Genomic DNA, 15122 nt, shown 5'->3' with positions numbered 1-15122 from the left:
ATAATAAAAACCACCATTTACAAACTGCATTTTGTGTTTACTTGTGTTATATTTGACTAATGATTAAATGTGTTTGATGATCAGAAACATTTTGTGTGACAAACATGCAAAAGAATAAGAAATCAGGAAGGGGGCAAATAGTTTTTCACACCACTGTATATAACGCCACCTTTAAAAAAAAAAAAAAAATATAATCAAGCCGTGATCTGCCAGCTCGAAGACAAACCCGACAACCTTGCCTAATATTTTCACAGCGTGCAGCCACTTGAAGGGAGTAGTTATATGGAGGCAGCACAGTAGCGCAGTGGGTAGCGCTGCTGCCTCACAGTTGGGAGACCTGGGGACCTGGGTTCGCTTCCCAGGTCCTCCCTGCGTGGAGTTTGCATGTTCTCCCCGTGTCTGCGTGGGTTTCCTCCGGGCGCTCCGGTTTCCTCCCACAGTCCAAAGACATGCAGATTGGGTGGATTGGCGATTCTAAATTTAAATTAGCCCTAGTGTGTGCTTGGTGTGTTTGTGTGTGTCTTGCGGTGGGTTGGCACCCTGCCCAGGATTGGTTCCTGCCTTGTGCTGGCTGGGATTGGCTTGAGCAGACCCCCGTGACCCTGTGTTCGGATTCAGCGGGTTGGAAAATGGATGGATGGATAGTTATATGGACTCCTGAAGCTATCAAATCCTTTGTGAGAAGTAAAAGCCAAAATGAGGCTGAGCCAGCCAAAGAGCCACAGTGTGCCACTTTGACCTCCTTAGCGTTATGTTTCCGACAAGGAAAAATGACATGCAACAGAAAAATGTAAATACCAAAACACCAACATAAATACAGTAGGAAAGGTCTGTCTAGTGTCCGCTCCCATATTGATGCAGACTTAGTACACGTTCTTCATGTCATATTTTTTGAGACCGTCACCAACGTTGCAAAGGGGACACTAAAAAGCGAGTTTCTCTGAGCACATTTCTTTGATTTTTTTTCTGTTGCTTGCATCCGTGTTATTACAGACTACCACAGCACGAAGCTTAGTGACTTAAATGATTTCCCCTAACACGAATATTGACAGATGCATCATTGTGAACTGTGCTTAGAGGGCTAACATCTTACTTGTTCTTGCAATCAATCAAAGCTTTGTTGCCTTCTTATCGCACAGCAACAGTTGCACCATTGTGAAGCTTCATGCAACCAAATTCACTGGGCTTACCATGACAACACAGTGCAATATCATACTTCAGTTTTACTTTCCATGTCAACATCTGATGACCAGTTCGCATGGTCATCACTCTCACTCGATTTAAAAAATAGTTCCGTTTCAGATCATTCTAAAGCTGCCATTACAGTTTTCCCATTGTGCTTTTTGTTTGATGCTCCGATCCAACTCATGAATACAGAGGAGTTACCTTAGAGCAGGGGTGCCCAATGCGTCGATTGCGATCGACCGGTAGATCGGAAAGGTAGTGCAGGTAGATCGTGTTGCGTTCAAAAAAAATTTTTTTTAAATGTTAGTCTATTATATATCCTCCCTATGGAATTTGCCACTTGATTGACATACAGGGCAGCCAGTCTGAGATCTCTTTTCTTCTAACACACTGGTCATCCCGCACGCACGATCAAACGGGCACGCTACTGCAAAACTACGGCTATCTAAGTGATCTAGTTAGCCTTCCAATTTATATCGACTAAAGAAGGGATTTAAAAAAAATTGTTCGGGGAGGGTATGGGCTGGATGTGGAATTAGAAGAGGAGTTTTTTCTCTCACAATCTCACAATCGAAGTGCGTTTGTCTGATCTGTCAATCTATCATTGCTATTCCAAAGAAGGAAAATGCGGAAAGGCTCTTTCAAACTGTTCATAAAAACTATGAAACCGACTTCCTTCCGAAAAGCGATCTGAGAAAGAGAAAGGAGAGGGAACTAAAATCACAGTTAATCGGACAGCCGTCATTTTTCACTCAGCTGAATTCAAAACAGGCAGACACACCGAAGCATTGTTCCAGGTGAGTCACTCGATCATTAAGCATATGAAGTCCTTCCAAGATGGAGAGATGATAAAAGAGGCCTTCGTTGAGGCAGATGGCTAGGGAGAAATTCCTGCCGAGATCTCAAGACCCCTGGCCGGAGAAAAAGGAGTTTCTCCTTGTCATTAAACATGCAGAATACAAGCAACTTAATAACGATCAATGGCCGCTAGACTTGGCATTTTTTTTCCGATCTGACCAACATGTTGAATGAGCTTAATTTAAAGCTGCCAAGGAAAAGACACAACCATGGTCAATATGATTAGCTCAGTTAATGCTTTCAAACGAAAAATGCAACATCTGACCTCAAAGCTGCAACGCCTTGATTTGGGGAACATCCAAAACCTCACGTCAGAGCTGGAGACGTATGCGCAAATTGACAGCATACGCTACACAGAGCAGATTGAAAATTGCCTGTCAGACTTTGACAGACTGTTTCAAGACTCAGCTTTACTTGATCCAATTACTACATTTAAGTGCTATCCATTTAGGGAAGATGTTGAGGGGGATTCATCTGCATCTAAAATTGCAACACTGTTTCACCTAAAACTCCTCCACAGTGGAAGATGAGATTTTGACACTACAGGATGACATTCAGCTGAAGTATGGGGCTCATGGACAGTTTTGGAACTTACTCACAGAGGAAAAGTACCCAAACACGAGGAAATGTGCTGCCTCCTTGACTGCATTATTCGGCTCTACTTATTTATGCGAGTCAGCCTTCGCCCACGTGAAGATTATTAAATCCAAATACTGTAGTGACCATAAAAGTATTGAATTGTTATTGTGCCATAAGGGTTATTCAGTTATGCAAGGAACATATATTTTATGTGTAAAGTACACTCAGTATATTATATATATGAGAGCAATCCAAAAAGTAAGGTCTCCAAAGCAGTGGGGACGTAGAGAAACTGTTCGTACGGCTGTTGGCCACACTGTTGTGATTGGTGCTTCCTCCACTCCCAAACAAGCACGCGTGGCTTCGCTGGGATGCTCAATCTTGGCTTGGCCGCCCTTGAAAATGGAGCTCCTGTTGAACGCTACCGCCGAAGTTCGCACAGTTATTCGATTTTTGAACGCAAAAGGTGTTAAACTGGTTGAAAATCATCGCCAATTGACGGAAGTCGTGCATGGATATCAAAAATGTTCGCAAGTGGTGTAGAGAGTTTACAGCCGGTCGTACTGAAATTTACAATGAACAAAGGAGCGGGAGACTGTCAATATCCGACAAGACAGTAGCAAAGGTTGAGGAAAACATGCGTAAAGATCGGCGGATCACTCTGGATGCTCTCTGCACCCAGTGACTACCACCTGTTCCCTCAGTTGAAAGAACATTTGACCGGAAGGCGATTCTGCTCCGACGAAGAGGTGAAAGATGAGGTTTAACGCTTCCTGAAGGACATGGCGGCGAGCTGGTATGACATGGGCATTCTAAAACTACCACAGCGTCTACAAAAATGCATTGACCGAAATGGCGATTATGTAGAAAAACAAATAATTCTTCAACCTTTAAAATGATGTAAATTTTATAGAAAATAAACGGTTGTTTGTATTTCTAAAAAAATAGGAGACCTTTCTTTTGGGATTGCCCTCGTATATAGTATATATATAGCATTTTTAATGTAGGTAGATCATTTCGACCTGGTCATTTTAAAAGTAGCTTGCAAGCCGAAAACAGTGTGGGCACCCCTGCCTTAGAGTTACCATACAGTGGCAGAAAGCATAGAAATACTATTTTTCTGTTTTTTGCAGTGTTTTATTTCGTCCACTAGATGGCAGCAGATTTCTGTCCCACGAGTTATTCAGGGTCTACACCAGTGGTCTCAGACTCCAGTCCTGGAGGCCCACAGTGGCTGCAGGTTTTCACTCTAATCCTTTTAGTTTTTGCTGCTAATTAATTCCTTTTCCTTTAATGTTAATTGACTTGTTTTTTAATATTTGTTGCCCTGACTTTCTTCATTGTTCCTCTAAATTGCTTCATTTCTTTCTTTAAACTGAAATGAAATGTGAAGTGAGAGAGCCAACAGAAGACCAATTAAGTCAGGGTCTCAGACTCCAACCAGTTGCTTATTTAGGAGCCGATTCTTGTTGTTAATTAAACCCGTTCTTTAATCCCATGGCTTGTTGCTGCTCTCATTGTAAAACAGCAGGCATTTCCAAAATTATTCATATTTTCTTTTCTAAGAGTACTGCTAAATTGTTTTGTGGACCCGAGTAGATAAGAATTCCTGAGACCTTCACCTTTCATTATTTTCATATACTGTGTGATGGACACAGTCTTCTGGTCGTATTTTGGCTCATTTTCCATCTCATTGTTTGACAGCTAATTAAGGAAAAAAAGAAACAATTGAGGGGTCGGAGTCTTCAAGAACAAGTCAATTAAAATGAATTCAAAAGAAGTTAATTAGCAGAAAAACAGGTCACTGATTAAGAAAAGGGTTAGAATGAAAACCTGCAGCTACTGGGGCCCTCCAGGACCGGAGTTTAAGAACAGTGCCTTAGAGATACCATACAGTGGTAGAAAGCACACAAATACAGTGGTACGAGTGTCCCGACTAACGAGTTTTTTTGAGATACTAGGCTCACCCACCTTTAAGGCGACCGACTTTTATCCTCAATTTGTGTGAGCTCCATGTGTACATCAGGCATGTAAGTGTAGGGAATGAGAACATCAAAGTGCCCATTCATAACATCTCCCGAAAACCTAAGTTTTTTTATCCCCTCAAGTGCCTGTCCAAAGTCGTACAAAGTCAGCCCGAATCTGTGCCGCTAAAGACGGAGTTTCATGTACTAAATAAGCTATACATGAGAATAAGAAAGCACCATCTCCCCTGATATTTACTATGCGGTGAGGCATTTGTACTCCATCAACATTAATTATTTCCAGAGACATCATTTTGTCTATTTTTCCAGCACAATGCGCACAAAAGCAAGGGAACGATGGGAGCACCAGAACTCTGCTCACATCACGTCGCTTCGTACCGCAAAATCTCGACAAGAAAGGTAATGTAGTACATATTCTGCGAATAACATTCGACACAAAAGGAGATTGTGATACGCCAATCGTATTAAAACGTTTACAGCTTCCTGTGAGAACAGCTTTTGCTATGACAATTAACAAATCACAGGGACAAACACTCGAAAAAGTCGGGTTTTTTTTATAAGAGAGAAAGAAACGATTTTCACTCACGGGAAGTTATACGTTGCATTAACACGATGTAAGACAAAACAAGGCATCAAAATTCAATGCGATCTTGAAGAAAAGCTCATTCCAAATATTGCTTTTGCTGAAGTTTTAAAGTAAAAGTGAACATAATGCATATGAAACAATTACCACGAAAAAAATGTATTTTGGGTTAACCAAAACTGGGGGTTGGCGAGCTAAGCGAGCAGGGGGCCGAGCCCCCTAGTATTTAGTAATATGGAGGAATACATCCATTTTTAATTGAATTATGATAAAAGCATACGCCCCAAAAAGGCCTGCGCAACATTTTAAAGTGAATTTCATTCACAAACAACATGCCCATAAATCAATATAGACATTTTGACTGACTCACAACCATTATTTTGTGTTTAGCTTTTTAAAAATATCTTTTTTTTTTTCTTTAACAAACAAGATCTTCAGAGAAAATCCTTCCATGACCTCTCTCAGTTTCTTGCCCTCAGAATCAAGTTTATAGTCAGATGGTGAACGGAGATTATCTCAGCCCTCGGCCTAATCTTCCACATTAAGCCACGGTGTGTATATCCTATTTAAACAAATCCTAATCACTCTTCAAAAAGTACAAAGTGACTATGACATTTGAAAAGGGTAACGTTTAATATATTCCACAGCAGTATTTTTAATAGGTTTAAATTTCCAATTCCTTTTTTTTTTTTTTTGGTGGTTTAAGGATGCAGTGAGAAAAGACATACAGGTGGTGTGCGACTCAGAGCAAGACGCAGAGGACAGGGAAATATGGAAACAGATGATCCGCTGTGGCGACCCCTAATGGGAGCAGTCGAAAGAAGAAGAAGAAGATTTAAACTTGTTTGTGTCTATTAAAGATGCTGGGTTACACAACACACACATGGTGTGGATGACAAACCTACTGATATCACTTTTAGGGTGGACAATGCAAATTTGGGTCCCCTGTTTTAACAGAATACTCACCAAGCCTCAGACGCCCCCCATCATGGAAGCTCCGCCTGGTTGGCACCCTAACATTTCGTCTGAATCCCTGTACCAGTCAATGACAACGGTGATACTGAATGAGTACCGTATATACTCACGTATAAGTCGGGTCTTGAACTTATACGCCCGTTCAAAAATGCGACACTTAATTTTTTTTTTTTTTTTTTTTTTACATCTTCTTGCCTTCTCCAATCTCGCATCAGTTTCTCAGACACATTGAATTTTGTCACAACAGCACAGTTACCAATTTCTTTCACTACTTCAACGACGTTTAATTTAAAACTGGCTTCCAATTTTCTTCTGATTGAACGTTTCATCGTCGATAAGGGATGCTCTTACGATAAAGGTGTATGAGGGTGAGAGGTACAAAAAAAAAAAAAAAACCAACACAAAACAGTGCAAACGTCGCTTCGGAATAGTTTGGGTATTACCGTGTGGTCACGCAGGCAGACAGAGAGGTTAGGAGCACACGCTGATACAGTGCATTGCCACACCCACATACAAAAAAAAGGCTGTGTGCTCTGTGGTTTACTCTCCCAGGTGGGCATTAGCATATCGTAATCTCTTGGCATGAGTTTTCCGCATTCGACTGATACGGCCGACATTATAAAATAACGGAAATTGCACAATAAAATCAAGTCCCGACTTATCCGCGAGTATATACGGCATTATATTTTAAATATATAATAATTAAATTATATTGTCAGATTGGCTTTGTTCTGCATTATAAATTTCAGTCTAAGGCCGGGTTTATACTTCACACAACGCGACGCATGCTGCAGCAGACGCTTCTGCTACGCAAGCGTTGTAGTGTTTATACTTGCGCGCGTACTTTGCATACATCTGGAGGAATTCACCAAGTGGCAGTGCGAGATATTATCACGGTGAGAACATGCTCAGCTTCACTGTGTTATGAAAAGATCTGCTCGAAACTGAATGTGCTATCAAAAAATGATAAAGTCAGCATGCAATGCCTTTGGGAGCAAATTGTGAGCAATTTACAGACAAAAGAACTCAAGCAAAGCCTCTTTGGTAAACTGATCTTTAAGTTCACAATTGTCCTACAACTCTGTGATGGCCAGTGGGATTTTCTACGTTGTGGTGGGCTAGGCTGGTATCTTCATCTCCAGATATAATTCAGCAGAAGTGTGTCAAGAATTGTGTCCTTTATACCAACAGCAATATGCCTACATAAGGCCTCACTGGCACTGCTCAGTCAGAAGTTTTCTTTCTTTTAAATTTTCTTGCTCTTTAGTCATTCTGGTGTATGTTCAGACTAAAGTGTGCGTGTATATTTATTAATTTATCTATCTACATATTTATGTATTTATTTATATAAAAAGGTTCTGTTAAAAGCCAAATTTCCCCCTTGGAACAAATGAAGTTTGTCCGTCCGTCCGTTCGATACTTTAACTACTTACAGCTGCAACTGTTCTGGAGCATTTTTCCCATTAACGGTGAAATGAGGCAGAAAAACTGCAAAATCTTCCACGTACACTAGCATCATTTTAGCGGCACCAAATCCCCAAATCTGCATTTCTTTGGAAGGAAACCCAGCAGGAAAACATGTAAACTCCAGGCAGGGAATATCAGCGACGTGACACCCTGCGAGACAGCAGCACTAACGCTCCGCCACTGTGTCACCCCCGTGTGTGTAATTATTAACAGTATTCATTATTTAAACGAAATTACCGATTTATCTGTAAAATGTAATATACATACTTTAATGCTTTTCATCATGAAAGTGATATCAAGTATAACTCAAAGGATTCTAAATGTGCAGAGAGTTGGAATATCATACATTTAATGTGCTCAGTGTGGCGATCTATTGCTGGCGATCCACTGCTGTCAGGAGCAGAGAAAGCCCTAGAAAAAAAGACGGCACAGAAGACGGTATGCGAGTCTTAAAACGTATCGTGTCATTACGATCGGGAATATGCAACACTTGAATATAAAAGCACCACGAATACATCTGTATGTCGGCATTTTGCTTCACCACATCAAACCATTTATCAAATATCAAAGCGTGCACACCGATCTCGCAGGATCCACAAAGCGGCTTTCTGTCACATGTAGATAGTAAACAGAGACTCTGACATCACATTCCTTTTAGTGTACTTTTAGCACACTGTGCCCCCCGACTTCTTGCTGGTACTGCAACTCGCGCACACGTCACATTAATTTCTGAGGACCTGCTCAGAGGACGCATCAAATGAACGCTCAAAACGTGTACGCGAAGTATAAACGAGCCCTTCGGGTTCTGTTGTGTGTGCACATCTGCATGTCTGACTATAATAATAAGTATTAATTCAATTTATACAGTGCTTTTCTAACTTATGGGACACGTGCAGGCAATGTGCTGTAGCACTGAGGGAGGTTCCTGGGGTTTATGCCACACCTCCTCTCACTTTAATTATTAAATAAATAAAACAAACAAACTCTGGTAGGCAAAGATGAGAAAAGAAGTCAGTAGGCCAATTTAGAGAGAGCAGGGTGTGAGTTACAATGAACATCTCTTATCTGCTTAGGTGCCACAGAACACCATTTGATCCCAATGACTCACCATATTGTCACTTACTGTACATTGCCACTTCTAAAGCGGAGCACTGTTGTCAGCCTACTAATAATAATAATAAATAATAATACATTTTATTTATATAGCGCCTTTCCCATGCTCAAGGCACTTACAGAATATAATAAAGAACGGCAGAATATACAGTATATAGCATTGTACAAACCAGATACAAACCGTACTTTTGCTCTTCTATTCAAATCCTTTCTTACTCATGTAAAGTATCACACAACATTTTGATGTCTATCAGATAAAACATTTTTCCTGGGAGGATAAACAAAAAGACATATGTTGGTGAGGAAATCTGTCATGTCTCTAACATGCTACAGCTTTACAATGGTTTCAAATTGAGATGCTGTGATCAATCAGACAATTTTCACTAAAAAAAGATTTGATCGGTAAGTTGGCCAATCACAAACACTGATCTTTTCAGCCCTTGCTTTTCTAGGCCGGGGGTCCCCCACTACCGGGCTGCAGCCGTCTGACAACTGGGCACGCGAGAGAACTGCCGGCAAATGGAGACTCACTCTGACTTTTCAGAATGCTAGGCGGGCGGGGCTTTGCAGCGGCGCAGAGAGACCGAGGTGAAGAGAGTATTACAACAAAGTATTTTTATGGTCCCGACAGTTTCCCCATATGACGCGAGTCTATAGAAATCTCGTTACTGCGAAGTACATTCAGCAGATACTTTCATTACAACGAAGTGATCTTGAAATGCTTGCATGAATCATCCACAGAGCAGTTAGATCTGTGGTCGCAGCTCAGTTGTGCACATTTGCACAACAATCCCCAAACACAAACATTGTAAAAAAAAAAATGTCTTTCTTCGAACTTTCCTCGTACTGTTTGTATTTTGCTGTTTTTGTTTTCTGTGGTTTTCAGTGATACCTTTTTGCTTATTGCTTGCCAACATTTGAAAAACATCCATTGGAATTTAACTCATTGTCACCCTCCTGTAGAAACAAAAACGCGATAGCAGTGTTAATGTTTGTGATGTGCAATCTGTTGGAATGACAAATGCAATGCATAGGTCTTTGTTATATGCAAAAAAAGAAGACAAATCTCGGGTTGCAAACGTATGTGAACTGCTGCATTTGAAGGTTCAGTGATGCTCGTTCAAGAAACATTCCTATTAATGCGGCACTCATTCAAGAAAATGTGAGGTTTCTGAACTCTCTTGGGAAATCCGTCAACGGGACAACACGCCGAAGAGCATCCCGGAGCGCGATCACCACGTCTGTATAAGACTGTTTATCCGTCGTCGGGGCAACAGCAGGCTCACAGCTCTACTGTGAAGCAATCGCACTTTGGGATGCACTTCAGCGTGATGTTCCCATTGGGTGGGGGGGGGGGGGGGTCCCAAAAGAGTTCAGAAACCTCACAATATGAGCTGGCATTCAGGCACCCCACCTTTACCCACTCTGCAGACTCAGTATCCAGACAGGCTGGAGGAGCCTGAGGAGGAAAATCTGAGGCAGCGGTGGAGCAGCAACACATGGGGCAGAGGCTGAAGATACCCGTTGTTCAAGCTGGCAGATAAAGTGGCTGCGTTCAAAGCCAAACTTGATTTATGGGGCCGACAAGTGAACATTGAGATTTTTGATAGGTTTCAAACGTTAGCAGAGGTTGTTAAAGATACCAAGCCAGGGCCTTCTTTCTCCCAGCTGGTGTATGATCACCTATCTCAGCTTTCAATAGAGTTTGAGCATTATTCCCAACCACAAAAGACCCCGAAATGGGAAGGAATGGATCTGTGACCCCTTGGTGAATCAACTTTGTCTGTGCTTGAAAAGGATCAACTGCTTGAGGTTGCAAATGATAGTGGCCTGAAAAGTATGTTTGAGACAACTTCAAATCTCCATACGTTTTGGATTAAAGTCAAGGCGGCATATCCTGAGGTTGCCACAAAAGCACTGAAAAGTCTGCTTCTATTTCCAACATCCTATCTTTGTAAGGCAGTGTTTTCTGCAGTGACAGCAACCAAAACGAGATTACGCAGTAGACTGAACATAAGCAACACACTTCGTGTATCACTGTCTTCCATCGTCCCCAAATGGGATCGTCTGGTTGCAGGAACACAAGCTCAGGGCTCCCACTGATTCTGCATTATGGTAAGTTGTATAATTTCTATTACGATATTACAACTTAATAATAATAGAAATATAATGTAAATTGTGTATAACACTGCCCAACGAACCCGCCCTGAATCCTCAACCCCTCCCCTAGGGTCCCAGGAAAAAACTTGCTTCTAGTAAAGTAGTCCTTGCTGTCAAAAAGGTTGGGCTTTATGGTAATTTACTTGCAGTGCTCCTTTTACAGTTCTGTCTCCTTTTCCTTTTACTCTGTACAGCTCAGACCATAAATACAGCAATAGGTCAAGTCACTTGCAGAATTAGACTGGACTGCCAATACTGATGCTCTGTGTAAGAAAGGACAGAGCCGGTTATACTTCCTTAGAAGGCTGGCGTCCTTCAACATCTGCAATAAGATGCTGCAGATGTTCTATCAGACGGTTGTGGTGAGCTGGGGAGGCAGCATAAAGAACAAAGACGCCTCACGCCTGGACAAACTGGTGAGGAAGGCAGGCTCTATTGTTGGCATGGAACTGGACAGTTTGACATCCGTAGCAGAGCGAAGGGCGCTCAGCAGACTCCTGTCAATCATGGAGAATCCACTGCATCCACTGAACAGGATCATCTCCAGACAGAGGAGCAGCTTCAGCGACAGACTGTTGTCACCGTCCTGCTCCACTGACAGACTGAGGAGATCGTTCCTCCATCACACTATGAGACTCTTCAATTCCACCGGCGGGGTAAACGTTAACATTATACAAAGTTATTGTCTGTTTTTACCTGCATTGTTATCAATCTTTAATATTGTTTTTTGTATTAGTATGCTGCTGGAGTACATGAATTTCCCCTTGGGATTAATAAAGTATCTATCTATCTAACTTCTCAGATAACTCTACACTCATGGGGTGTACTGATAAAAAAGGAGAGGAGTCAAGGAGAGAACCTTGTGTCTCTAATATAATGAAAAAAATCCTGGGACGAGACGAGACTTTTTCAGAGAGATACTTTCACGTCCCACGAGACGAAATTTTGTGCCAAGAGATTTAACTACGCCCCAGGGCTGGAAATAAAAGACAAAGAGTAGATGACAAAGTAGAACGTTGTAAAGAATTAAAAAATGTTGGCATGATACACATGCAGAGCAGGTTAGAGATTAGGAAAGCACTAAAATTCGAAAGTCTCCAAAAACGACACTAAAGATTGCATGAGTGCTAACAAACGGAAATTATTACTCAGTGAAATAACGGAACAGCGAAAAGAGATTGAATATGTTGTTAGGCTTTAAACTTTAAGTCGGAGACTTGTAGACCATCTATTTCATGTTGCCATCAGGGAAAAGTAGTGTTTCTTCCCAATGAAGAGGCGTACTCGCGAAAATTAAAAGATTTGTTGTTTGGTGAAAGTGAAATCTACATACACGAGCGGAAGAGACGCAAAGTGGCTGGCGCGTAGCACAGGCCAGGGGGGTTGGTGAGCGAAGCCCCCAAGTTTCAGACAAAGCGTACTGTCTGAAATTCAACATCATAAAAAACAAGTAACAGGTGATTGACTTTCACGGCGCCAAAGAGCCTCTATCTCCGGTCATTATTCCAGGAGTGGATGTAGAGATGGTGCACATTAATGACGAGTTCGACTGGTCTCAGAATACAGAGGAACTATTGAAGAACAGGCAGAGATGGCTATTTTTCCTTAGGAGACTGTGTTCCTTTAATGCGAGTAGTGACATCCTTCACATCTTCTTTACATCCGTGATGGCCAGTGTGATTTTCTATGCCGTGGAGACCTGGGCTGTTAACATCACTATAAGAGAGAGGCCCACCAAATCAACAGGCTAATTACAAGTGCAGGCGGAGTTATAAGACACACTGTGGACCCCACCCGGGAGGTTGTAGCGAAGGAGAGAAAAACAAAATTGAGTGCCAATATGAGCAACGCTGCACATCCTCTCTGTGAAACACAGAAATGTGTCAAGAAACGCGACTGGGGCTCCTTTATACCTATGGCAATACGTTTACAAAATGCCTCCCTGGGGCTACCAAGTGAGAACTTTCCATTTCTTTAGAAATTTTTGTTCTTAAATTAATTCCAGTGTGTGTTCAGACAAATCCGTGTGCAGATTTACTTCTCTGCCTATTTATGTATTTTTTAATGAGTTTCTGTAAAAAGCCACCCTTGAGGACAAAAAGTTCTATCTATCCATCCAGGAGAAATTGGCTTTACCCCAAAGTCAAGTCAAGTGGGGGAGCATGCACTGGTACAGCGTGTTGCCTCACCCACTACACAACGAAACAACTCGGGATCCTGGTTTGCAACCCCCGAGGCAGACACAGAAGTGACCCTCTATCTGCCACAGCCAGGTGTTACGTGGGCAAACCCCTTGGCCTGGTCCAGCCACTCGGGTCCCCAACAATGAGGATCTTACGAGCTGGACCACCCTCAGGAAAACACGCCACTTGGCCGTAGTGCCGTAACTGACGCTCCACCACAATGCAGGTAATGTGCATCATTCGGGACTCCATGACACAAAGTCAAACCAACGGTACCCCAAGAATTTTCCAGAGAGACACAGCACCAAAGGAGTCCAGTCTTCGTCTCAGGTCACTGGATAGCGTCCATGTCTCACAACCATATAGCAAGACAGTAAGCACCAGAACTCTAAAGACTTGGACCGTCCTCCTTTTGCATAGATATCAGGAGCGCCATACACCCCTTCTCAGCGAGCTCATGACCCCCCCGTGCTCTCCCAATCCGTCTACTGACTTCATATGACGAGTCACCAGAGACATGAATGTCACTGCCGAGGTAAGTAAACCTCACAACAAGGTCGACACTGTGCCCAAGAGGTCACTACAGGCCTGGCTCTTGTTTTTTATCCTAGGACACTCAGACTCCTCGCTCAGTCTCTCGAGCACCCCGATCACAGCCTCCATCGACTCCGCAAAGATCACAGCATCGTCAGGAAAGTCAAGATCCGTGACTCTTTCTTCACCAACAGATGCCCCACAACCTTACCCCCAGCCACCCTGAAATGCAATGAGATGGTTCTTAAACCTGAACTCAGTCCATTGAGGGTCACGGTGTCTGCACAGACCTCGATCGCACCTGAATGTTACTCGTTTTCTGACTTGTTACTTTACACTGGCACACTTTCCATGAAGGCGAGTAAGCCGAGTCTTGCCGTACGCCTGCTAGATTTGCTTTCAGTTGTCAATTCCTATGCCATACTGAGCTCTGCTATTGTCTTGAGGTCACTACCTGGACTGGTTGCCGCTGTGATATCATTTATCTCCCATTAACAGATACCAGTGACTCGTGTCATTACTTGTGTGCGATTTCTTAGGTATAACACCTAACAGAGGCAAATGTCTACCTTCAGGCTCCATTTCTTGCAACTTTATGAATGTGCAGCAAGCAACTTGTTGGTTGAAAATTAGAAGTACACGAATGCCACCGACTAACCGTATGAAGGCGAGCGTTGCTCTCAGTGCGTCAAATCAGCGTTTCAAGATGTCACTTTCATAAAAGATACTAAAGCGACTAAATCTATAATGCTAAGAACAACAATAAGGAAAGAGTACTTACGCCATGGAAGCAAAAGACACGGCGCTCGACAAGCCATTGTGAACCGAACTCACAAAACTGCGCTTATCGGAGAGACGCTTGTTAATAGACACCTGCGCGCCTGTATGCGGCCATGATGTCTGTGTCAGAACCCCGGAAACGGAAGCTCATACTGAGCTGTCGTCCTCGCCCCCTCGGAAACGTAGCAAGGCAAAGAATAAGGTTCCGGGCACTCGAAGTCTCCTGGGTTTGTCAGCATCACAACACTAAAAGGAAAGGTAGGAATCTAACAACAGTGCACACAAATTTTCAAATTAAGCATTTACTCTAGAAAAATGATAGGCGGGTATTTATACTGGGCACACAAGTTACTGCCACTGATCAGGCCCTTTAGACCTGGAGGGCCGCAGTAGCTGCAGGTTTTCATGGTAACCCTTTTCTTAATTGATGACCAGTTTTTGCTGTTAATTAACTTCTTTTCCTTTCATTTTAATTGATTTGTTTTCCCCCTGAAATTCTCCAGCCTTCCTCTGAATTTCTTCATTTCCTTCCTTAAATGGCACCCAAACAGAAATGAAATGTGAAGTAAGTGAGCCAACAGAAGACCAGCTAAGTCAGGGCATTAAACTCCAACCAATTGCACTCCAACCAGTTGCTTAATCAGGCGCCGGGTTCTTGTCGTTAATTAAACGTGTTCTTTAATTCCATGGCTTGGTCGCTGCTCTCTTTGTGCAATAGCA

General features: G+C 42.5%; 1 protein-coding gene across 1 annotated transcript in view; it reads right to left on the bottom strand.

Moving 5' to 3' along the window:
- The window catches only part of mrpl39 (mitochondrial ribosomal protein L39), a 60450-nt gene extending 45888 nt beyond the window's left edge, over positions 1-14562 (bottom strand). The window contains exon 1 of the mRNA XM_028792934.2: positions 14404-14562. Within this exon, the coding sequence (XP_028648767.1) occupies positions 14404-14440 (37 nt within the window). The 5' untranslated portion in view covers positions 14441-14562. The remainder of the gene's footprint in view (positions 1-14403) is intronic.
- Between the last annotated feature and the right edge of the window lie 560 nt (positions 14563-15122).

The sequence above is a fragment of the Erpetoichthys calabaricus genome, chromosome 4 (assembly GCF_900747795.2).
Source record: "Erpetoichthys calabaricus chromosome 4, fErpCal1.3, whole genome shotgun sequence".
Classification (NCBI taxonomy): Eukaryota; Metazoa; Chordata; class Cladistia; order Polypteriformes; family Polypteridae; genus Erpetoichthys; species Erpetoichthys calabaricus.
This window is presented reverse-complemented; position numbering and strand designations above follow the sequence as displayed.